This window comes from Nylanderia fulva, unplaced genomic scaffold (genome assembly GCF_048542155.1).
Source record: "Nylanderia fulva isolate GAGA-0341 unplaced genomic scaffold, ASM4854215v1 Scaffold166, whole genome shotgun sequence".
NCBI classification, from domain to species: Eukaryota; Metazoa; Arthropoda; class Insecta; order Hymenoptera; family Formicidae; genus Nylanderia; species Nylanderia fulva.
In genome coordinates, this window is record NW_028189901.1 from 65,213 (window position 1) to 89,608 (window position 24,396).

General features: G+C 31.7%; 2 protein-coding genes and 2 long non-coding RNA genes across 4 annotated transcripts in view; all 4 read left to right on the forward strand.

Annotated features, from left to right (window-relative positions):
- Positions 1 to 24,396, forward strand: part of LOC146723817 (uncharacterized) — a 135,485-nt gene that overhangs the window by 16,334 nt on the left and 94,755 nt on the right. The gene's annotated exons all lie outside the window — the stretch shown is intronic.
- LOC146723820 (uncharacterized) lies at positions 286 to 2,163 on the forward strand. The gene is given in 2 exon segments (XM_085481020.1): positions 286 to 708; positions 711 to 2,163. Coding segments are annotated over 2 exon segments (1,224 nt in total). The 5' UTR covers positions 286 to 680; the 3' UTR covers positions 1,907 to 2,163.
- LOC146723821 (uncharacterized) lies at positions 2,766 to 3,390 on the forward strand. The gene is made up of 2 exons (XR_014924336.1): positions 2,766 to 3,095; positions 3,203 to 3,390. It is a non-coding gene; the product is annotated as an uncharacterized LOC146723821 (long non-coding RNA).
- On the forward strand, positions 3,536 to 6,044 carry LOC146723822 (uncharacterized). Its single transcript, XM_085481013.1, has 5 exons — positions 3,536 to 3,713; positions 3,822 to 4,019; positions 4,134 to 4,372; positions 5,410 to 5,569; positions 5,847 to 6,044. The coding sequence occupies exons 1-5, from the start codon at positions 3,545 to 3,547 to the stop codon at positions 5,951 to 5,953; spliced, it is 873 nt and encodes a 290-aa protein (XP_085337139.1). The 5' UTR covers positions 3,536 to 3,544; the 3' UTR covers positions 5,954 to 6,044.

Genomic DNA, 24,396 nt, shown 5'->3' on the forward strand with positions numbered 1-24,396 from the left:
GGATTGATTTGTATACGATCGTTTAGCAATCTATATCACGAAATGTTCATGCTCTAGTGAGGCGGTCGCGCTCTCTATATATTTCTCTTGTGTATTACTCTCCCGCTGGTGTTACCTCGTGTGTGCAATGTAAAGAGAGTCGTCGCCAAATATTTCACAATAAACTTATTTTCTTTACTTACGGAAACGGTCCACGAATTACTCAACATGGGCAGTATCTTATAAAATTCCACATAATGCTTTAAAAAGTCTGTTAAAATTATTACAATCAACACCAAATATTAATTTACCTCAAGATCCTAGGACATTACTTTGTACTCCTCGACACATATTTTCCAAATCTGTAGCACCAGGAATTTATTCACATATTGGGATTAAAAATGCAGTTGAGAAACTTATTAATTTCTCAGATAACAAACCAGAAAGAATTAATTTATTAATTAACATTGACGGTTTGCCTCTTAGTAAAAGTTCAAGCAGTCAAATATACCCTATTTTATGCTCATTAGCTGAATATCCTCAATATGTTTCTGTAATTGGTATATATCATGGTTATGAGAAACTTAAAAGTGCTAATGACTTTTTATCAGACTTTGTTATAGAAGCTATAGAATTATCGCAACAAGGTTTTACATATGACAATCACAATATACCATTTTTGATCAAAGCATTTATTTGTGATGCTCCAGCTAAATCCTTTATTACTTATTGCAAAGGTCATATTGGATTTTTCTCATGTACCAAATGTATGCAGAAAGGAAAATATGTAAAAGGAAGAGTTAGTTTTCCTAAGATTAATTGTGAAAAAAGAACAAATGAAAATTTTTGTGACAAAATTCAACCTGAACATCATTTAGGAAGATCAATTTTAGAAAATATACCTAACGTTGATATGATTAACAGCTTTCCTCTTGATTACATGCATTTAATATGTTTAGGTATAGTAAAAAAAATGATTTTGAATATATGGCTTTTTGGACCTGTTGCACATAAATTATCAAAAACACATATAGAAGAAATTTCAAATTATCTTATTCAGATAAAATCTTATATTCCATCCGATTTTGCAAGAAAAACACGTTCTCTAAATGAATGTAAACGTTGGAAAGCAACTGAATTTAGATTTTTTTTATTATATTGTGGTCCAATTGTTTTAAAAAATATTTTACCATTTGATAAATATTTACATTTTCTATCTTTACATGCCGCTATTAGAATTTTAATTAGTCTTGAAGCTTACGCAAAATATCTAGATTATGCACAATCATTATTACAATATTTTATAAAACAATTTATAGTTATTTATGGAGAAGAATATATTTCACACAATGTACATGGATTAATTCATATTGTTGATGATAGTAGAATTTTTGGAAATTTAGATTGTTATAGTGCATTTCCTTTTGAAAATTATTTACAATATTTAAAAAAATGTGTTAGAAAACCTGATGCTCCATTAGTGCAAATTATAAATCGTATTCAAGAATCACAAAATATATTAATAATTAAACCACAAGAAAAAATACAATTACGAGTAGAACAAGAACATTGTACAGGTCCTTTGCTAGCAGAAAATTTTTCTGCTCAATACAGAAAGCTAACTATAAATGATATTTCATTCAGTTTACGTTTTGGAGATAACTGTTGTTATCTTAAAGATAAAAGTATTATATTAATAGAAAATTTTGTACAAGACAACAATAACTATTATATAATTGGAAGGAAATTTATTAATATAACAGATTTTATTGATGAACCGTTAAAATCTTCAATTTTAAATATATATTTAGTAAATAACCTTAGTGAATTATTAATGTGGTCAGTGAAAGATATTGAAAACAAATTTGTAATTCTTCCATATAATGATGTTCATGTTGTGTTACCTCTTATTCATACGTTTTGTTAATCTTTGTGTAGTAGGGTCAGTTTTACTATCTCTCGTTGACTTAATCGGCTAATTAAATTTCAAAATTATCAACTGCGAAGCACAGACATATCTTATTGTAAATGTGGGTAAAGTTTACATTTACAATAAGATTTCTGTGCTTTACAATTGGTAATTCTTAAATTTAATCGACCAATAATGATTTATACTTATGCTAACTGAAATTTAAATATTATACATATTGTTCGAGATTCGAACGTTTAAAGAACCTGCAGGATTAAGAGCATTAAAACATCATTGCGTTAAATTTCATGCAGCCGTTTCATCCCCATGCAACATGCATCATGCATAATTTTAAATTAACATTATTTAAAATAGCGCTCGGCCGCACCGGTATACGTATACCCCGCGCCTGCGAAAAGAAAGCGCTTACGTCAAATCACCGATAATTGTAAACACCGCGGTCGCGCGAGAGGAGATACACTTTAGCCCCGATAACAACAAAAAGATTATTTTTCTAAAAGTAAATAATTACACTAAACGCTCTTTCGACCTCAGCCGAACGATAGAATAAAGAGAATTATTCTCGACTATTCTAGAAACACGGGCCTATAAAAACCTCCTCTCTCGTGATCGCGGCGCTCTTTTCCGATTGCTCGTCGCGTCAAGAGTGTGTTTTTACTGTACGAAAAAGATCGCTTGTCCTTTTCGTTTTACCACGTTTAATTACCGTTGCTTGCGGAACATTTAATTATTAATTACCGACTCGGCTATTTCTTTTGGATTCTCCTAATCAGTTATCTTTTTGTAAATTCTGTCCGGTTTCAGTATTTGTATTTTTCTTTGTTTTAGTTTCAAATATAGTTATATTAAACGATACGTGTGTGTCGAGTGTAGTGCTTCGCCGTCTTCTCGCTTCCGACATCCTTATCCTGCCTTCCGTCGCGCACACATATATTACGTTAATACTTATAAATAGATTAAGATAAGAAGATATAGAATAATATTATAATAGAATGGACTGTAGTACATTTTGTGGATGAAGATATGGTTGAAGCCGTACCAATAACATGGTTGCAAGATATTGTATACTATTGGCCACCATATACTGGCAAAAAATTAAACCATGCTATTTCTACTTGTGAGGAGCCAGTATTTGGAACTTGGCGATTATTTAAAATTCGACAATTGGGAAATGGACGTACTTATGGTAATTATGATGCATTCCATTACATGAAAGAAATAAACTTTGTCATATTTATTTTACATTATTTGGCTATACGTGCATATATGTACTATGTATATTATTTATTACAGATAATTTGTTGAAAGCAAGAGCAAAGGCCTCTGTAGCAGAGGATACATCAGATCTGGCATCTGATCTTGATGGCAAAAGAATCCGAAAGAAAAAAAAAATCTTTATGATACAATTGAAACACAAAATGCATTGTCGGAAAGTTTGTCTGATAGTGAAGTAGCAGCCCCTGTACAATTTCCCGTTTTACGTAAGAATATAGTTTTTTTATTTAATTAATTTAAAAAAAAAACATTGAAAATAATTTTTAATGATTTAACAATTTTTCCACATTTTAACAATACCACTATAATTTTTATATTTTAGAAACAAAAATTAACGTATGTAAAAAAATAGAACCATTAATGTCTAAAAAATCAATAATTATTACCAAAGATATAGAAACTACAATCGATGGCAAAAGAATCCCAAAGAAAAACAAAAATCTTTATAATACAAATGAAACACAAAGTACATTGTCCGAAAGTTCGTCTGATAGTTCAATAGCAGAGCCTGTACAATTTCCTGTTTTACGTGAGTATACAGTATCTTTTATTTAATTAATTTTTGTTAAAAAAAAAGCATTGGAAATAATTTTTTAATTTAACAATTTTTCAATACCACTATAATTTTATATTTTAGAAACAAAAACTAACATGTATAAGCAAACAGAACCATCAACGTCTAAAGATAAAAAATCAATAACTATTACCAAAGATGTAGAAACTACAATCAATGAACCGATCAAATCTAATAATGTTAAAAACGTACCTGAAGATACAATAGAAACAGTTCATTGTAATGAGAATAAAACTTATAGCAATCAAAGTGATAAGACAGGTAAATTATTTAAAATTTTAAATTTTTAATTATGAATACTGAATATAATGCTAATTATTGTAAAAATTAATTAACAAACAACGCTTTTGTGTATATAATTTATAAATTTTTTAGATATTGAATTTAAAAGGCAAGTTCTGCGTCAATTACAAATTATTAATTTAAAACAAACTCAAATGTCAGAAGATATACAAACAATTATGACTAAAATTGTTATGCAAGATAATGATAAAATATTAACAAAACATGACAAGGAAAGTATCTTTAACAAATTTGCTTTTCCTTTAAAAAGTATAAACGAACTTGATACAGTAGAAGAGTTTTTAAGTGATGAAACTAATTATAATCTGCTTGTAAGTAATGAGATAATATACTGTGAAATAGAATTAATTTTATTTTATCTCTGATATTTAATACAATATTTCCCATAAATTTTTGTTCTCTATATAAATGCAAAAAGCCTTTAAATTTACACATTACATAAAATTTTTTTAAAAATTAGAAGTTAAACAAAAAATATCTTTCTTTAGCAACTTTTACTTTATTCTTTATTTATAGATTTCATAAACAATCTGCACTTCTATATTGATTTTTATATTTGAAAGCATAATCTTATCTTTAAAATGTATATTTATTTGTTTTTGTAATGCAATTTTTTAAGGATGGTATAGACATATGACAAATGATAAATGACAAATGTTGTAATCATCATTGATCTACAAAAAAACTTATATTAAATTTTTTATATTTTTTATGTTTATAACTGCTTTCTAATATAAGAGAATAAAAGATAAAAAAATATATGTATTCAAGTTTACAATAAAAAGTTTTTAAAAAATTTTTTCTCACATTTTACTCTTATATTTATCTCCAAAATTTGAAAATATTTGTGAGACTCAAATGTATAAAGGCCGGATTCAAATGCAAGAATTTAAGTGAAATAATATATTTTGCATATCAGAGACAAAATTACATATGATCATCACATATGATTAAAATAATAATTCTTTTATTTTTATCATAGTATATAATTATCATAATATATATATATAATTATAACATAGTATATTATAAATGATAATCCTTAAGAGTCGCCAGTAATAAATAATGAAAATCTCTCCTCCAATTTTAAAGTCGACCAGACTGGCAATAATTTATTTTAAATAATTAGTTTAATTTACAACGTTTCGGTTTGTATGATTAAGCGCATTAAGATTATATTTATATGTATATAATTGTTTATAGATTACTTGAAAAGGGCTGCAATGACAGCCGAAACGTTGTAAATTAAACTAATTATTTAAAATAAATTATTGCCAGTCTGGTCGACTTTAAAATTGGAGGAGAGATTTTCATAGTATATTATATAACATAGTATATTATACATTAGATACAGGAGTTAACAAAAATTGGTGGACTTACTTACAAGCATATGGTAAAAAGAATAATGTCTAAATTATTTTCCAATGAAGTAGCAGAAGGCTATAGCTGGATTGGATTTAAAGGAAAAAATAAGTTCTCTCTTTTACGTATTGCAGCTGTTATAATAAGTAAGTATTACACTCATATATGTACATGCACACACGTGCACAGTGTGTATATTATACTAATGATCCATAATAATCGAATCCTTTTTAAGTATAAAAAATTGTTCTGCCATATCAATTGGATATCAAATACAGATTCTAGAAATCCTATATATTAATTATTGGCTATTGAAGTAACATCTATGCACTTAAAAAAGACTTAATTAATGTGGGTCAATGTGCTAAGTATAAATAATTAATATAATTGTAGTTATTTAATTATTTAAATATTATATTCCAGCGGCAGTGCAAAAAACACATAGCTCAATCACGCTGTGTGACATTGAAGCAGTTATCAAAGCATGGCTTGTCAAAGCAAAGTTTAGAAACACTAAAAAGACGACGTAATCTAATTCATTTATTATGATTTATAATAAAGTGGTCACACATCAAGAATGTGAAATGAAACTCTAAGAATACGATGAAAAATTAATTTTATTTCAAGGAACGAAAATTAATTAATTTAAATAAATTAAAATTAACTTTTTTATTTTTAATTAATTAATTAATTAATTAGATTTTTTAACAGTTGTGATCTAATTTTGTTACGAAGTATCTCTTAACTTCATTATTTCTTTAGAAGTAATTTTTTTCATTATTATTTTAAAAGAGATGCAATATTTATCAATTCCTTGAATCATTAATTTAGTATTTGAGTTTAATTTTAGTATTTTTAGTAATTCTTAGTAATTCTTTAGTAATTCTTTATTTTATAATATATTTGTTATAAATATTTACGTATGAAAATTAATTTAATATTAATATTTATAACGTTTTTTATACTAAGAAATACATGTGCAATAAAAAATTTAAAGTTTATAATTCTTTCAAATCTTATTACAAATTCTATTCCTAATACACAAAAATTCATATTACTTTATAGGAGTCTACATTCGTTTTATTTCCATTGGAAGCTGTTGAGAAAATAAAATTTATAATTCCACAATTTTCATTATTTTTAAACAATAACGACAAAAAAACGGACTTACAAGAAAAATTATTTCACATGCATAAAGACACAATTAAATTCTGCAATCAAAATCCTAATATTTTATTTACTAGAGCAGATAAAGGCAGCATTACAGTCGCACTAGAAAAAGAATTTTATATAAAAAAAGTTGAGAGTCTCCTAGAAGACGATTCTACGTATACCATAGTTAAAAACAATCCATCAACAAAAATAGAAAAAGACCTCAATATTTGTTTAAAAAAATGGTTGAAAAAAGACTTCATCAACAAAAAAGAATATTATTATTTATTTTCAAGCGACTCTTTTCTTCCTAAAGCTTATGGGCTCCCCAAGATCCACAAGGAAAATATTCCTTTTAGATTAATAGTTTCCTCAATAAATACTTCTCTATATAATATTGCTTCTTTCTTTCATAAAATTTTAAAAGATAGCCTTCCTAGAGCGGACAGTTTTGTAAATAACAGTTTTGATATATGCAACATTCTATCAGGGAAAACAATACAAGATACCGACATAATAGCTTCATTGGACGTTGTTTCATTATTTACTAATGTTTCCGTAGATCTTGCATTAAACGGTATCAATAATAGATGGCATTTTATAGAGTCACACACAAAGATTCCCAAAAATGAATTCATAGGTATGATAAAATTTATATTAACTTCTACATTTTTCACTTTTAATAACATAACTTACAAACAAATTTATGGGACTCCTATGGGTTCCCCACTTTCTCCGATCATTGCCGATATAGTCATGCAGGACTTGGAAACATTAGTAATTAGTAATTTAAATTGCGAAATGACTTTCTATTTCCGTTATGTAGACGACATTATTTTATGCACTTCCGCTGACAATATTACATATGTTTTGAACGAATTCAACAATTATAACGATAGACTACAATTTACATTGGAAAAGGAGGATAATCGTTGTATAAGCTTTTTAGACATAATGATCAAAGTAATAGATAACAAAATTTATTTAGATTGGTATCACAAAAAGACATTCTCAGGTAGATTACTTTCATTTTTTTCAAATCATCCGACTTGTCATAAAATAGGAACAATTTATAACTTGGTAGATAGAGCTTTATTACTATCACATCCGCAATTTCACAAAAAAAATATAGAGAAAGCTATTAACATTTTGCTATCCAACGGTTATCCTCTTGATCTAATTTTCACAGAAATAAAACGCAGATTAAAAAATCTCTCAACTAAGAAATTTAACAAGCCTAATAATAACAATATAACAGATACTAATAATACTAATACTAACATTAAATATTTTGTCATACCATATATAGAAACAATATCTGAGAAAGTTGCTTCAGCAATAAGAAGACCTGACGTAGTGGTAGGATATCGTTGCATTAAAAAATTAAATGACTTCATAAAAGTTCAAAAGGACAAAAATAATTGCCCCACGAATTCTAACGTTATTTACAAATTGAATTGCAACGATTGTGACGCCACATATGTCGGACAGACAAAAAGACAGTTAGGAACGAGACTTAAAGAACATAAAAATAATATTAAATTAGACTCTGCTAGACATTCGGTTATCACGGAACACATTCTAAACGAACAACATACATTTGACTGGGACAATATTAAAATTATGGATCATGAAAAGAATTACCATAAAAGACTAATATCTGAAATGATCCACATTAAAGAACAGAAAAATGGAATTAATTTAAATACAGACACCGAATTGTTAGACAGTAGTTATTTTGACATACTTAAAAAATTTGCTGAATCATAATTTAGAAAAAACATTGGTAATAAATAAATACTTCACGCTCTCTATTTTGATATTTGGTATTCAGACTTCGCAACACACACTTGAAATATCGGGGAAAAGGACTTGTTAAAACGATAATGTAAGTTGAAAGATTTTTTAATTTTCTCTGACATTGATTTAATTCGCGTATTATATCCGTAGCATGCTCAAATGTCGCATAACTTGGCATCTCAGACCAATCGCCTTGCATATCTATTGGTCAACAGCGAAGAATCGTTTCAATTTTATATTTTAATATTTAACTAACTTTGTATTTTTAACATCTAACTTTATATTTTAATATTTAATTTTTATGTATTGATAAAGACTGTAGTGCAGTCGAAACGTTTACAATTTATATCGATTCTGTAACGGAATGTTAATTTAATGATTTAACTATTAATAAAAAAATTTTTACATCTTATTTATTTGCTCGTTTAGTTGGCCTACTATATATGATTGTTTAATTTCGTAAAATTTATAATATTGTATATATGTTATGTGTGTATATAGGAATAAAACAAACACAAGCTATGTGCCTCTATACGTACTCTATACGTATAGAGTATAGAGTATAGAAACACATATAGCTTGTGATCGTTTATTCCCATATACATAACATATATTATAAATTTTATTTTCCCAATAGCTCCTAATGAGAAGGAAAACGAATACAGGCAGAATGTCCTATGAATATTTCGTAAATATTTCTAAAATCTGTTTTGCATATTACAAGAATATTTTGTGAATGTATTCCGTATATTACAAGAATATTGCAAAGAATATTTTGTAAATGTATTCCGCATATTATAAGTAGTCCCATTTTGTTATTCTCCGCACATTTATATAATGTTCTTTTCATTATATCAGTACATTCTCAGAATATTCTAATATTCTCGAAAAATATTTATAGAATCTTTATAGAATATGTTTGTGTTATCTGGGGCGTGTCCGCGAAAAGAAGTTTAAAAAGTATATCAATTACCGATCTTGTTTTGTTGTTCCGTATAATTTCTGTTAGTATAATATTATCAAAAATTTAGTTAAAGTATTTAAACATTGTTATTATTGATAAAACGTTAATAGCGTAATTCCGTCATTCCGTGATAGTCGCCGAAATATTACTACTATAATTGTTGTTCATACCGCTAATTTATATATTAATATTATCCTACTTTTATATTGTCCAATTATACTTATCATATGTACCATTGTTAGTTTTAAGTGTCAAATATATATATATCTCAAATTCTAACACCACGTGTATGACTCTCTATACCTCTCTCTCACCCATAGACCCATCAATCCTATAGACCCGCGACTCTGTATGACATTTGGAGAAGTGACTTTAAGTCCCGTCCACATTAGTATCGTGGCGCGTTTACATGCGCCTGGCGCCCAACTGTACCGTGAGTACCAAACGTACCTAAGTACGAATAATTAACTCTTTCATTACCAAATTTTACCGTATTAGGGTTCAAATTAGTAGAATATTTAAATTGAACGCTCCCCTGTCCGAACTTGGCGTTTCGGAGCAAGAAAAGACGTTGCAATACAAATATAAATACATATTCATATTTACATTTGTGTAATCCCTTAAAAAAGGAAAAAGGGGCGCCCAGTTAACGGCATGCCAGTAACAAAAAATTACCCATTGCAAATTCTAAGACTAATTGTAAATCTTTTAAAAATATTTTTAATAAAAATGGTTGTACAAGATAGTTATTTTTATCTATAGTAAGCAAAGAGGACCGTCGTATTTTAATTTGAAATATGACAGAGGTGGTGACGGGTTTTTTGCTCATTTATTTAGATGTTTATCATATACAATGAATGATATAATCTCTAAAAACTTACTTTTTAAAAAAAAAGGTAAAAAAAAAGCGCCCAGTTAACGGCGCTCAGGGAACGGCCAGTAACAAAAAATTACCCATTTCAAACCCATGTAGAATCCTATGAAAAATGAATTATTGCAAACCCATGTAGAATTCTATGCAAAATAAACCATTGTAAACTTATGTAGAGAATTCTATGCAAAATAAACCATTGTAAACTTATGTAGAGAATTGTATGAAAAATTATCCATTGTAAACCCATGTAGAATTTTACTACAAAAGTAATGATATAAAAAAAAAAATTGTGCCAAGTGAAAGTAGAAACTTGTACCAGGGAAAAATTAAAATTGCAATATATATTAAAATCATACAAATTTATTGAAATTTCGACCTAACTGGCCAGTACAATTTAATTAGAAACACTAGGTTTCGACCCTTAAGTACGGGTCCTTTTCAAGTGTAACTGCACAATAAAAATATACAATGATTAAGATATGAAACAATAATTTACAAAGTTGTTAACGAAGAAATTTAAAATAATATAAAAATAATGTAATGTACCTTTCAAGATGTTGATTAGACAACAGTAAAATTATTAATGTTAAACCGGAGACAAGTAAATCAATTTAAGTCAAACGTTAAAAACACAATAATATCAAAGTTCTACAATACAACGAAATAAATAAATAAATAAATAGACAATTATATACTGTGGATCAACTTATCAGATCAACAAATCAGATTTAGATTTTCTGTGTCTTTTTGCAAATTAATGTTATTCTTATATATTTTAATAAAAAACATCTCCGCTAATTCTCTCTTTCTTCTATGTTTTTCACAATGCAAAATCCTAGGTTCCATTTACTTGAAATCATGGTCATATTTTTTTCGATGTTTGCTGTTAGATATGCGTGAGATTATTATATTTGCGCGCTTAAAGTAATACGCGCACGCGTGTAGGCTCAGCGAATAAGTTCACGACACGTGCGTGACGATAGCGATGCCGAGAAGACAAGGAAGAGCCCTCAGGAGGGAGCTCGAAGGGCGGAGATATATCGGAGCAGTCGAGCGACACACACGCGAAAAATACTGTACCCGTTTAACGGACTTTCTGTTTAAAGTAAATCTATTTTCAATATACTGAATATTGTTATTTGGTGATCCTCACATACACAACAATTTTGGCGACGAGGATGGGATTATTCTAATCTCGCGTACGTAGAAAGATTTATTTGTGCAAGACGTATTTTCGTCGCTGCGGCGGATTCGACTGATCGGTGCGTGATCGCCACGTGCTCCGGGCTACAACGGCTCGTGCTACGAGTCGTGATACGAGGATAACGGCGACGCTGTCATACGAGGACGTAAGTCAAAATCCAAATTGTGGAGCGAAGATTTTAAAACCGCTTAGGGGCAGATCATGGCACAGGCTACCATACCCAGGTCTCTTGCAATCGAAGCATTTGACTCGGCGAATACGACGTGGAAAAGATGGCTGCAACGCCTTCAAGAAGCCTTTATGATTTTCGGAATCAAGGACCAGGCTAGGGTCCCGTATTTGCTGCATTACGTGGGGCCCACGGCATTTGACATGCTAAGTGATCGACTTGATCCGGTCGATCCTTTCACTGGTCGATACGACGACTTAGTGAGATGTCTACAAGAATATTACGCGCCGGCGCCGCTGGAAATCGCAGAGAATTTTACTTTCCACCAGCGGAAACAGCAAGAGGATGAGTCTGTACAACAATACGTTGCCGCATTACGGAAACTTAGCATACATGGTAAGTTCGGCAACTACCTTAACACTGCACTACGGAATCAACTGGTTTTTGGACTGCGCAATAAAAAGGCTCAGAGTCGGCTGCTAGAAAAGACGGACCTGGACTTCGATGAGGCTGTCAGGACGGCGGTTACAATGGAACTCTCCGACAAGAGCTCAGCGCAGATGAAGGAAACGAGTGCGGAGGCAGCCGGCGTGGCGTATCTCAAGGCAGGGAAGAAACCTCCAAGGAAAAATGCAGGTGATAAACGGCCGAAGCAGGAGGTCACGAGATTCGAAAATTCGAGACAGGCGAGTAAAGAAAATAAACAGTACAAAAATACTAATGTAAAATGTTTTAGGTGCGATAAAGGTCATTTGGCAAATAAATGTAATATAGACAGGAGCATACGTTGTCATAGCTGTGGGAAACTGGGGCACTTACGTGTGGTCTGCTTCAAGAATACGTCCTCCACTAACAATTTAGAGGAAATGCTCAGTTTGGAGCATACGAACTATTGCGACAAATTTCTGTTGTCAATGGAGATTGAAGGAAAAAAAGTCGAGTTCGAGTTAGACAGTGGAGCGGCGGTTACAGTAATGAGTGAGTCTGAAGCGATCAAACTTTTCCCAACAGCGACCATTCGTCATACAAATTTGCGTTTAATTTCATTTTGCGGGCGCGCGCTTAAATGTAAAGGATATATTACAGTCAGAGCTAAGTACAATAATTCAATTGTAAACGATTTGAATATTTATTTAATAGGCGGAGTCAGAAAGCCATTATTAGGACGCGAATGGATTAGGCAATTTAATGGGCACGTTTTTTTAGCCTGTAATGCTCAAGTAAATACAGTAACAGTAGACGCAAAAAGTAAGCTACAAGCAATATTAGAGAAGTATCGAAATATTCGCTCTTCAGAATTTGTTTCAATTAAGGACATACAAGTACACTTAAAGCTAAAAAAAGACGCGTCCCCGATTTTCGTGCGAGCTCGACCAGTTCCCTTTAAATTACAAATGTTGGTTGAAAAGGAGCTAGACACATTAGAACAAGCGGGTATTATTGAGAAAGTAGAGTCATCTAAGTGGGCTACGCCCATCGTGCCAATTTTGAAAAAGGATGGAAAAATTCGTATTTGCGGTGACTACAAAGCTACGCTAAATCGGCATTTAATAGTTGATGAGTACCCTTTTCCTGCAGTTGACGAGTTATTTATGAAACTTGCCAATGGAAAAAAATTTTCAAAAATCGACTTGAAACAAGCGTACTTACAACTAGAAATAGCACCCGAGGATCGCGAGTTGCTAACGATCAGTACAAGTAAGGGACTTTACAAAGTAAATCGTATGATGTACGGAATTGCGCCCGGTCCGACCATATGGCAACGCGAAATAGAAAACATTTTACAAAGAATACCGGGCGTGGCAATTTTCTTCGATGATATTGTAATTACGGGCAGTACAGATACGGAGCATTTAACACGACTTGAGGAAGTATTAAGTAGATTACACAAGTTCAATGTTCGAATAAATTTAGAGAAATCGAAATTCTTTTTAGATAAAGTTGATTATTGTGGTTACGTAGTCGATAGGGTAGGTGTTCATAAGGATAATCGAAAAATCGAAACAATACAGAATATGCCACGGCCTAAAGATGTATCAGAAATACGGGCTTTTACAGGCATGATAAATTATTACGGTAGATTTATACCAAATTTAAGTTCTATTTTACATCCTTTAAATAAATTATTGCAAAAAGAGGTACGTTTTGTATGGTCTAAAGAATGCGAAACGGCATTCAACAAGGCTAAAGCAGCGTTTACAAGTAAACAAATGCTGGTTCATTTTAACCCGAAATTACCGTTGGTTTTAGCAACCGACGCGAGCTCGTACGGAGTCGGAGCCGTGTTGTCACACCGATATCCTGATGGATCTGAGAAGGTTATTCAATTCGCGTCACAAACATTTTCAAAGGTACAATCAAAATACTCCCAAATCGACAAGGAGGCATTTGCAATTATTTTTGGTGTTAAAAAGTTTGTTCAATTTTTATACGGAAACAAGTTCACGTTAATAACAAATCATAGACCGCTTGTACAAATTTTCTCGCCTTCTCAGAGTCTGCCTATATATTCAGCGATGCGTATGCAGCACTATGCTATTTTTCTACAAGGATATAATTACGAAATTGAGTACCGAAAATCTGAGAGGCATGCGAATGCGGATTGCTTATCCAGACTTCCCGTGGACGCGCCACAAACGGTAGCGGATACGGTAGATGCGTATCAATTGGAAGTAATCGAAACCTTACCTGTAACGGCGAGTAGAATAGAGATAGAAACACGAAAGGATAAAACAATAAGAAAATTACTAGAAGCATTACAGACCGGGAAAGTAATACACAAATCAAAGCGTTTTAATATCGAGCAAAACGAGTTTAGTTTACAAAACAATGTAATTATGCGTAGATCGCGTGTCTACATTCCAAAAACGTTACAAGCTGAAGTATTAAAAGAATTGCATTTAGGACACTTTGGAGTAGTAAAAATGAAAGGGTTGGCTCGTAGCCATTGTTGGTGGCCAGCCATTGATAAAGACATAGAAAATTTGGTTCGAAATTGTGCAAACTGTAATAGTCATAAGAACAATCCTCCAAAGGTAGAAGTACATTTATATGAAGCGCCATCAGCGCCAATGCAACGCGTACATATTGATTTTGCGGGGCCATTTTTAGGAAAAATGTTCTTGCTCATGGTCGACGCTTTTTCAAAATGGCCCGAGGTACATATAGTCCAAGACATTACTGCAAAAACGACAATTGCAAAGTGTCGAGAAATGTTTGCAGCATACGGATTACCAAAAGTAATAGTAACCGATAACGGTAGAACTTTTGTTTCTTCAGAATTTCAAAGATTTTTACAAATCAATGGAATTGAACATAAACGTACTTCACCCTTTAATCCTGCAACAAACGGTCAGGTAGAACGTTTTGTTCAAACGTTCAAACAAGCACTAAAGCGAATGAAGTGCGAAGCTAAAAATATTAATTTTGCATTAAACAAATTATTATTACAATATAGAACAATGCCGCATGCGTCAACTAACAAAACCCCAGCGGAAATGTTTCTAAATCGGAAAATATCCACTAGACTAGACCTAATGATTCCGCAAAACAGTAATTTAAATACTCAGTATGATACTATAGAAAATGTAAAAACATTTGCATGCGGAGAGAGAGTTGCGTGTCGGAATTATTCCGGGGGAGAAAAATGGAAGTTCGGTGTAGTATCGGCAAGAAAGGGAAAACTGCATTATACAATCCGTTTAGACGATGGCCGCTCTTGGGAAAGACACGTAAATCAGATGCGCAAAATCGGAAAAGATACTCCTACAAGCTGTTTAGAAAACGACCACTATTATTGGGATTCTGAACAGTCTCAGGAACCGGTACGCTCGAACAGTCCTGTAACGCCAGACACGGAGAATCCTCCAGAGGTGCTAGAAAATGTTGCGCCAGTTTCCTCACAGACCAACCAAGATGTTAATAGGGAAACTATATTAGAAACTCAGCGTCGCTCTGCTAGAACTAAGAGACGCCCAGATTTCTTTTCCGAGCGTACAGAGAAGTAGAAGCTTTCGATAACAAGAGAGGGTGTTAGATATGCGTGAGATTATTATATTTGCGCGCTTAAAGTAATACGCGCACGCGTGTAGGCTCAGCGAATAAGTTCACGACACGTGCGTGACGATAGCGATGCCGAGAAGACAAGGAAGAGCCCTCAGGAGGGAGCTCGAAGGGAGGAGATATATCGGAGCAGTCGAGCGACACACACGCGAAAAATACTGTACCCGTTTAACGGACTTTCTGTTTAAAGTAAATCTATTTTCAATATACTGAATATTGTTATTTGGTGATCCTCACATACACAACATTTGCTAATTACGTTAAAACTGCTATGATGTTGTTTAATATTTCTACAATGTTCGTTTACGCGTGTAGCTAATTGTCTTTTTGTTTACCCTGTATATGTTGCATTGCAATCGTTACATTCTATCAGATACACAACGTCAGTTCTTTTCATATGGTTGATCTTATCTTTACCTCTCTTGATTAATCTATTTAATTTTTTCGGGATAGTATAAACAATGTCGGAGCCACATTTTTTTAACGCAATACTCAGATTTTCGCTCAAGTTTTTTATATAAGGTATTTTATATAGGTAACAATAATATTGTATTAAACTTTTTACATCCATTGTCATTAACCATCAACTATTCTCTACGGTGTTTTAGAGTTTTCATTCTCTTCTCAATATGTAGTTCAATAAAAGGTTTCAGGAAGCAATTGTTGACCAAAATATCCGTAATAATTCTGATGTTATCAGTGTGAAAGCATTCATTTAAGAGTAATAAAGCTCTGTCGACTAAACTTCTAATCGTGTTGATTTTGTATTGAAGGGGATGGTTAAAAAGGAAATTTAGATATCTGCCAGAAAAAGTGGGTTCTCTGTAATTAAATTGTACTGGCCAGTTAGGTCGAAATTTCAATAAATTTGTATGGTTTTACTCATCACTGGCGACCTCATTAATTTTATCGTTATATATTAAAATATATTTTAATTGCAATAAGTTTTAAAGTAACAAATAATTAAATTTTAATATCATTAGAATATTATTTAGTAGTGCGCCAAGTTTTTTAACTAAAATTTTATTTTTTTTTATTTTATATTAATTATAAATTTGCATAAGTTTTTAAATTTTAATTTTTTGTAAAAATTTTTATTTATTTACGCAATTTTTAATTTTTACTAGTTTATTGTACGACTCTATATATGTTTGCAATTTTAATTTTCCACTGGTACAAGTTTCTACTTTCACTTGGTGCAATTTTTTTATGTCATTACTTTTGTAGTAAGATTCTATATGGCTTTACAATGGATAATTTTTCATATAATTCTCTACATAGGTTTACAATAATTTATTTTGCATAGAATTCTACATGGGTTTGCAATGATTAATTTTTCATAGAATTCTACATAGGTTTGCAATGATTAACAACTAAGATTAAATTACGGCTCTGTAATATATTAAATATAAATCTAAAATCGCAAGAAAGGCGTAAAGAGCCATACGCGAATGTTGCTGCGTACATTTCCAACGAAACTAAGTTTTCGTTGGAAATAAATCGTGCACAAGGCACGTATTATTCTCGGTGTATTACCAAGACTTAAAATTGTTAAGTCTTGGTAACCCTTCGACTTTATACCTTTCTCTGCTTATACTCTAAATGATGCCTATTCGCCGGCGTGTATACTACCAAGACTTAAAATTTTATTAAAATTTTTAAGTCTTGGTAGTATACACGCCGGCGAATAGGCATCATTTAGAGTATAAGCAGAGAAAGGTATAAAATCGAAGAGTCTGAATAGCTCAGTTAAAAGAACAGTCGCCCGGCAAGCGAAAAGTCTCGGGTTCGATTCCCGATTCAGCGATTTTCTACGGATCTATATTTTTCTCTCGCAATTATTTATTTATTTCCGTAGGGGGGTTAGGGGGTATTTGAAATTAAATCTCAAGTATGAGATTATTTCGAAAATTTTAAGTCTTGGTAGTACACCCAGAATAATACGTGCCTTGTGCACGGTTTATTTCCAACGAAAACTTAGTTTCGTTGAAAATGTACGCAGCAACATCCGCGTATGGCTCTTTACGCTTTTCTTGCGATTTTAGATTTGCAATGATTAATTTTTCATAGAATTCTACATGAGTTTTGCATAGGTAATTTTTTGTTACTAGCATGCCGTTAACTGTGCGCTTTTTTTACCTTTTTTCAGAAAAACATCAAACAAAATTTTTCCAAAGTCTAAAACCGAAAACATTTAAAAGTTGTACAAAACTATTTTTTTGGTATTGTTAAAATATTTACTTCTTTAAATTTTTTTCAATATTCAGGCTAACACATTAATTATTTCATAGCTTATTACATATCATTATTACATGGATGACAAAATTAGACGTTTATTTAAAAAGAACTACAGAAAGTTGATGGATTAAGCTCTTTAACGACTAATTAGAACGATCAGCCGTAATTCAAGCCAACAATTATAATGTGTTATACTGCGTTTTTTTCATATTATAAGTCTATATATTTTACATGTATGATAAGTTCTGTCTTTCCAAATTATTTAATTTATGAATACGTTAGTAAAGTGATATTTGTATCAACAAAGACTGTTGTACAGTCGAAACGTTTACTAATTATTATTTGTATTATTTTCATGGCGTAGAATAAATTGTTAACACCTAATTAATTAGCTCGTTAAGTTGGTCTTTTAATTTATAACTTATTTTAATTTTACACAAGTCGAATTTTATTTTTTATTATATATATTTAATTCACGCTGGCCTTACAATGCGTAATAATTATACACAATTTAAGTTCCACCAATTTAATTTTAATTTCGTACAACATAATTATGGACAACAAAGTTTCAAAGGTTCAAAATCTTGGCTAGATGCTAATTATGGAAAGATAAGAACTGTTTCAAAATTAATATTTTTAAAACAATGTAAGATATTCAGAATTTTACCTAAACATCTATCGGACAAAAACAATATTAATGTATATCATTATAAATAAAAAAAAAAGGTTTGACAGTGTGTTACATAAATTTAGATTTGAAATATTAAACATAGAGATATTTGACTTGTACAGACAAATAGAGTATTTTAACAAAAACATAATGAAATATTCACAAAGACTAAATAATAATATCTTACCCTATGTATGGCAAGAAATTTATAACTATCACAGCAGATTGTTTAAAAAACAAATTTACAGCTTACATTACACACACAAGAAAAAATTCTGCTGGTTATTACATTTAAAAGAATCCGAATATTATAAAAATATCAAACCCATTGATTTCTCTTGTTCTCTGAATAATATAAATAGTAAACCCGCACACACAAAGCAATAAATATATTAATAACCACATTAGCGCAACGAAATTTACCAATAAAACTATCAATCCACTAGAACAAACTAATAATAAATGGTTCATTAACTTGATAGACTTAGACATTCCAACTGACGTCACAAATTTATTACAATTAGGCAGTGATTTTAGTCTTCCAATTAACACGGATAAAAAAATAGCTGTCCATGAATTTATTAAGGACATAGAAAGTAATTCTAATAACATAATTAATCTCACGAAAATAAGGAATGTTACCATTCCACAGTTCTTTGTTTTTTAAATAATAATACCAAGTGTTACGTCCAATAATTCATCTGGCGATAAATTACCTTTTGCACAATACGGTCTTCTCTCGCGTCTACCTCGGTGGACGTTTAAGAAGCTGCTCTCTATTTGTTTTATAAACAACCTGCTAGGCCGGCTATACCCAGGGAAGCCGAGAGCTTGAAATTCAGTTGAGAGTATCGGACAGAGAAGGAAACTGACGGGTCGGGTCGATAAATAAAGATATTTTACAAGTATAATGTCATTTATTTATTCATAAAACCTTTACGTCGATATAAAGTTTATTGGTCCTGACGTGGTTCGTGGGGAATTTGAAATCGAGTTATAATATTACTAAGTTCCTCTTCCGGGTTGTCAGGCTGATTAAGGTAAGTAAGGAAAGAAGCGAAGTTGTCCTGAGCTCCTTCGGGGATGAAATCGCGAGTATCGTTGATTGTGAGGTTAGCGGTGTCCTCGTCGAAAATGTTGAGGTCTTGTTCGTTATGAGGTTGTAAAGAGGGGTTGTATGATGATGCGATATGTCGGCTTGGATCCGGAATATGATATTCGGGATCGGGTAAGAAATTATGATTCGTATTTGATTCAGAGTATGACGGATCCGGAAATTGTGAGTGAGAATAATCGATATAAGGGGGAAGATTATTTATAGGTGAGTATACGTCTGGAGAAGGGGATCGAATAATTATTCGCGTGGGAAAGATTTGGACATGTAAATTGAGGGGCCTTCTCGTTCTACGTTCACGTAGCCTATGGAGATGTTGCTCGTTACGATCAATTTGATTCCTCGTTCGGAAGGGAGAGACCATCTAACGGATGGATAATTTATATGAGTAAGTTTTATAGAAGGGGGAATATTTATAATTTAGAATAATTGAATAAGAATCACGTTTATATCGTGATCTACTCGTTAATGAAATCGAAATAAGATGAAAGGTTAGTCTATGCTAAAATGCCCTTTACCTGTTAATTAATTACGTTTTGTGTCAATAATTATTATAATTAAACGATATCGATCTTGTAATTAAATGGTATAGAGCTAGGATTGATAATAATGTGGAAAAAGAAGAGGATTCTGAATATGCATTAATATCTATATCAAGAATATTAATACGTGTAATTTCAAACATCAATAATTAAAATCTTAAATATTGAAATAATAGTTCTTAATAATTATCAAGACCTCTGTCATTTGGTTTGGTAAAGTGATTCGTTTGGTTTGTAGAGCAGAGAGAGAGTAAGCAGGGAAGGTTAAAAAAGTACACGGTTATCCCGTGTGAATTCTGGTCCTTAAAGGCTAATGCATACGTTCACTTTACTAAACGTGCATCTCAGAATCGTAGCAACAAATTTACCTTATGACAGGGTATATTTCTATTAGTTGTAAATGGGGTTAGGTGGTGTACACTTGTCAAATGAATCGAATATCAATATGCAAGATCACTGTCAGTTGGTGTGGTAAAGTATTCGCAACTATTGGAAAAGGCAAGGTAATAAAAGCGTAAAAGAATAGAGAGATAGGTGTTCATCCGGCTAGGCCGGGTTCTCTGGTCCTTGTCTTAATAGGCTAATGCGACGTTCACTTTACTAAACGTGCACCTCAGAGATGACTTGCGAATGTACCTTCTGACAGGATATAGTTTCTAATGTGTACAGAGGAATTAGCGGCATTCAATTCGCTAATATGTGGTAGGATACAAGGTTACATACATGTATAAGTAAGCAGTAATACAATAAAATACATAAGTATATTTATTATAATAGATTAGGTAAATATGCGATATTGGTTAAATAGTATCAAATAGTATTGGGTAAAATATTGAATAAATCGACGATTGTAACGCAGACGTGTGCAGATGCAATTCGTGGATCGAAATAATATCGAGAATGCAGGGTAATATATGGCTTATATCTATATTCAAAATTCAGAGTTTGGAATGTAACGTGGAATTGAGTTAAAATTAATTGATTAAATAAAATGATTAAGTATAATGAGTGTCCGTCGCGCTTTACTATTTAGGGATATGTGAACTGGCTTAAATACTCACAAGGTTAGACTATGTCTAATGTGCCTTGCTATGGTACACTTCGCTACTGTGTTCTTCCCTATGAGTCTGAAGATCTGAGGAGCCTCGGTACCTCGGTCCGAAATGGCGGCTATGCCTCACCAAAATGGCGACTATGTCTCGTTGTCTTCAGGACCCCGTAGTAATAGCTGGTTAGCTGACTGCTGTTAGAAGTACTGAACTTGACTGTGCTGGCGGAACAACTTTCGGCGGATCACTGCCGTTCCGTGCTGGGTGCAGGGTTTATATACCGTAAAATGTGGCTCGCTCCTCCCATCGGGCGATGCGGCTTAGCCAATAGCAAAAGAGATATGCCGGGGAAGTACCGGAGACAATCTGTTCCTGGTAGAGATTGCGACGGTTAAGTCCCGGAGAGATAGCTTCTTAGTAGCGATAGCGGCGTTCCTTTGATGATTCATCGCCGGGCGCTCCGACTTTTCTTATCCTATTCTCGGTAGCGATAGCGGTATGCCTTTGTTGGCTATGCGCTCCGACTTATCTTATCGTATTCTTAGTAGCGATAGCGGTGCTTCTTTGGTGACTCATCGCTATGCGGCTTGCAACGGGCCTTCCTTATCTTATTCTTGGTAGTGATATTAGCAACGGGTTTCAGCGTTGCATCATGCGTCGTTTTAGAACCTTCTAGAACCTTCTAGATGTTTCCTTGAGAGTAAAGCCGAGTTCACATAATAAAGCGGGTTTCACATATAATTGTCCAATCATTATAGTACGCTATTCTATAACCGGTATATATATATATATTTTAGGTATTATTCTTTAGAATATGTCGATTCTTTTTGTGATTTGAAATAAAATGTATTACTTCGTAAATATAGATTAAAATAATCTTATTTGCCTTAATTTATATTCATATTTGAATGTAAATTGTAGAAAAGTTTAATTGTAACTTTTACTATTATTTTATAGTTAGATTTTAATAATCATGATAGAGGGTTAAAACTTATCAATTTACATTTATATTCCATAGTTATACGTAAATTGATGGGTAATTCGCGTCAGGAACGAATTTCTAATTTTTCTAATATTTTAAACTTATGATTTGAAAATCACGATGGACGGCTAAAACTTATCAATTTACGTTTACATTCCATAGTTATATGTAAATTGATGGGTAATTCGCGTCAGGAATGGATTTCTAATTTTTTCTAATATTTTATACTTATGATTTGAAAATCACGATGGACGGCTAAAACTTATCAATTTACATTTACAGTCCATAGTTATATGTAAATTGATGGGTAATTCGCGTCAGGAATGGATTTCTAATTTTTTCTAATATTTTATACTTATGATTTGAAAATCACGATGGACGGCTAAAACTTATCAATTTACATTTACATTCCATAGTTATATGTAAATTGATGGGTAATTCGCGTCAGGAATGAATTTCTATGGATTTCTAATTTTTTCTAATATTTATATCTATCATTTGGAAATCGCGATGGAAAGTTAAAACTTATCAATTTACATTTTTATTCCATAGTTACGTGTAAATTGATGGAAAACTCATATGGAGAATAACGTATTAATTTTGTGCTATTATACCGTGCCTGCGGCTACATGTGATTTATAGGTTATTCGCCAACTGTCCCTGACTAAGTTTAACACTCAATTTACATATATCTTTTGTAGCTAGATGTAAATTGGTGCTTATTATAGAAAAAATCGTAATCAAAATAAAATACCTATATATTCATGGTTGAACTACGATATCCTTATTTAGTAGTACTTTTGAGCGTACGACGGATATAATGTTATATTGCACATGAATTTTTAGTCTCCTAATGAATGGGAGTTTTAAGGTTAATAATATATTTGCTATAGGTGTGTTTATTCTCTAACCTGTATGTTTCCTAACGAATGATCCGGAACGGAGCATCCTTGTTAATTATGCTTTTTATGATGGAGATATTATTTAAAAGTGGGTTGCTATTCCCATTGTCATTTGTGAGAAAACAAGTTTTAACTTATGAGTAATTATGTGTGTGATTAAATATTTGTTAATACCGGTCTTTCATGTAGGTTAGAGATTGTCATGACTAATATGTTAAAGGATAAATTTTTGAAAAAGATTGAAATTTTAAAATTTGTCTGGACGTTACACAAGACAAACAAGATACATGACAAACTTACTTTTATGTATAAAAAAACTATAAAATTCTGTCAACAAAATCCGAATATTATTTTCACAAAAGCAGACAAGGGAAACACGACCGTAGCGATGACCAAAGAATTTTATGTATGTAAAGTTGAGGAATTATTAAAGGACAAATGTAATTACACAATAGTTAAAAACAATCTAATAGTAAAAATAGAAAAAGATCTAAATAAGAACTTAAAACAATGGTTGAAAAATGATTGGATCACTAAAAAAGAATATTATTTTATAAGTTCTAGTGATTCACTGCTTCTCAAAGCATATGGCTTGCCTAAAATTCATAAAAAAAATGTTCCATTCAGATTAATAGTTTCATCAGTTAACACAGCATTACACCATTTAGCTACACATTTACACAACATTTTAGTGACAAATTTACCTAAAGCGAATAGTCATGTAAATAATAGTTTTGAATTATGTAACAGATTATCTGATCTTAAATTCAACAACAATAAAATAATTGTATCATTGGATGTAATATCGTTGTTCACGAATGTACCTCTGGACCTTGCAATAGACAGTATAAATAACAGGTGGCATTATATTGAAAACCACACATTAATTGGCAAAAATGAATTTGTTAATGCTATTAAGTTCATTTTAACTTCAACTTTCTTTATATTTAAGGGGATGCCGGAGCGACGGCCGAACTCCGATAGGTTAGCATCACACATATCTAAACATATGCACGTATACACATATACACATGATAGGTTAGTACCACACGTATACAACACATACGCATAAAAATGTTTTTAATATATAACTTTTTTATTAGACTTGCAATCTCACTTTTAATTGCTTACTAATATTTCTTCATATAATCCTTACCGCGCATACTATATTTCATGCACAGACAAACTGCAGAACTTTTTTTATTAAATAAGTATTATTACGAACTGACACAAAGCAGCCGATAACAAAAC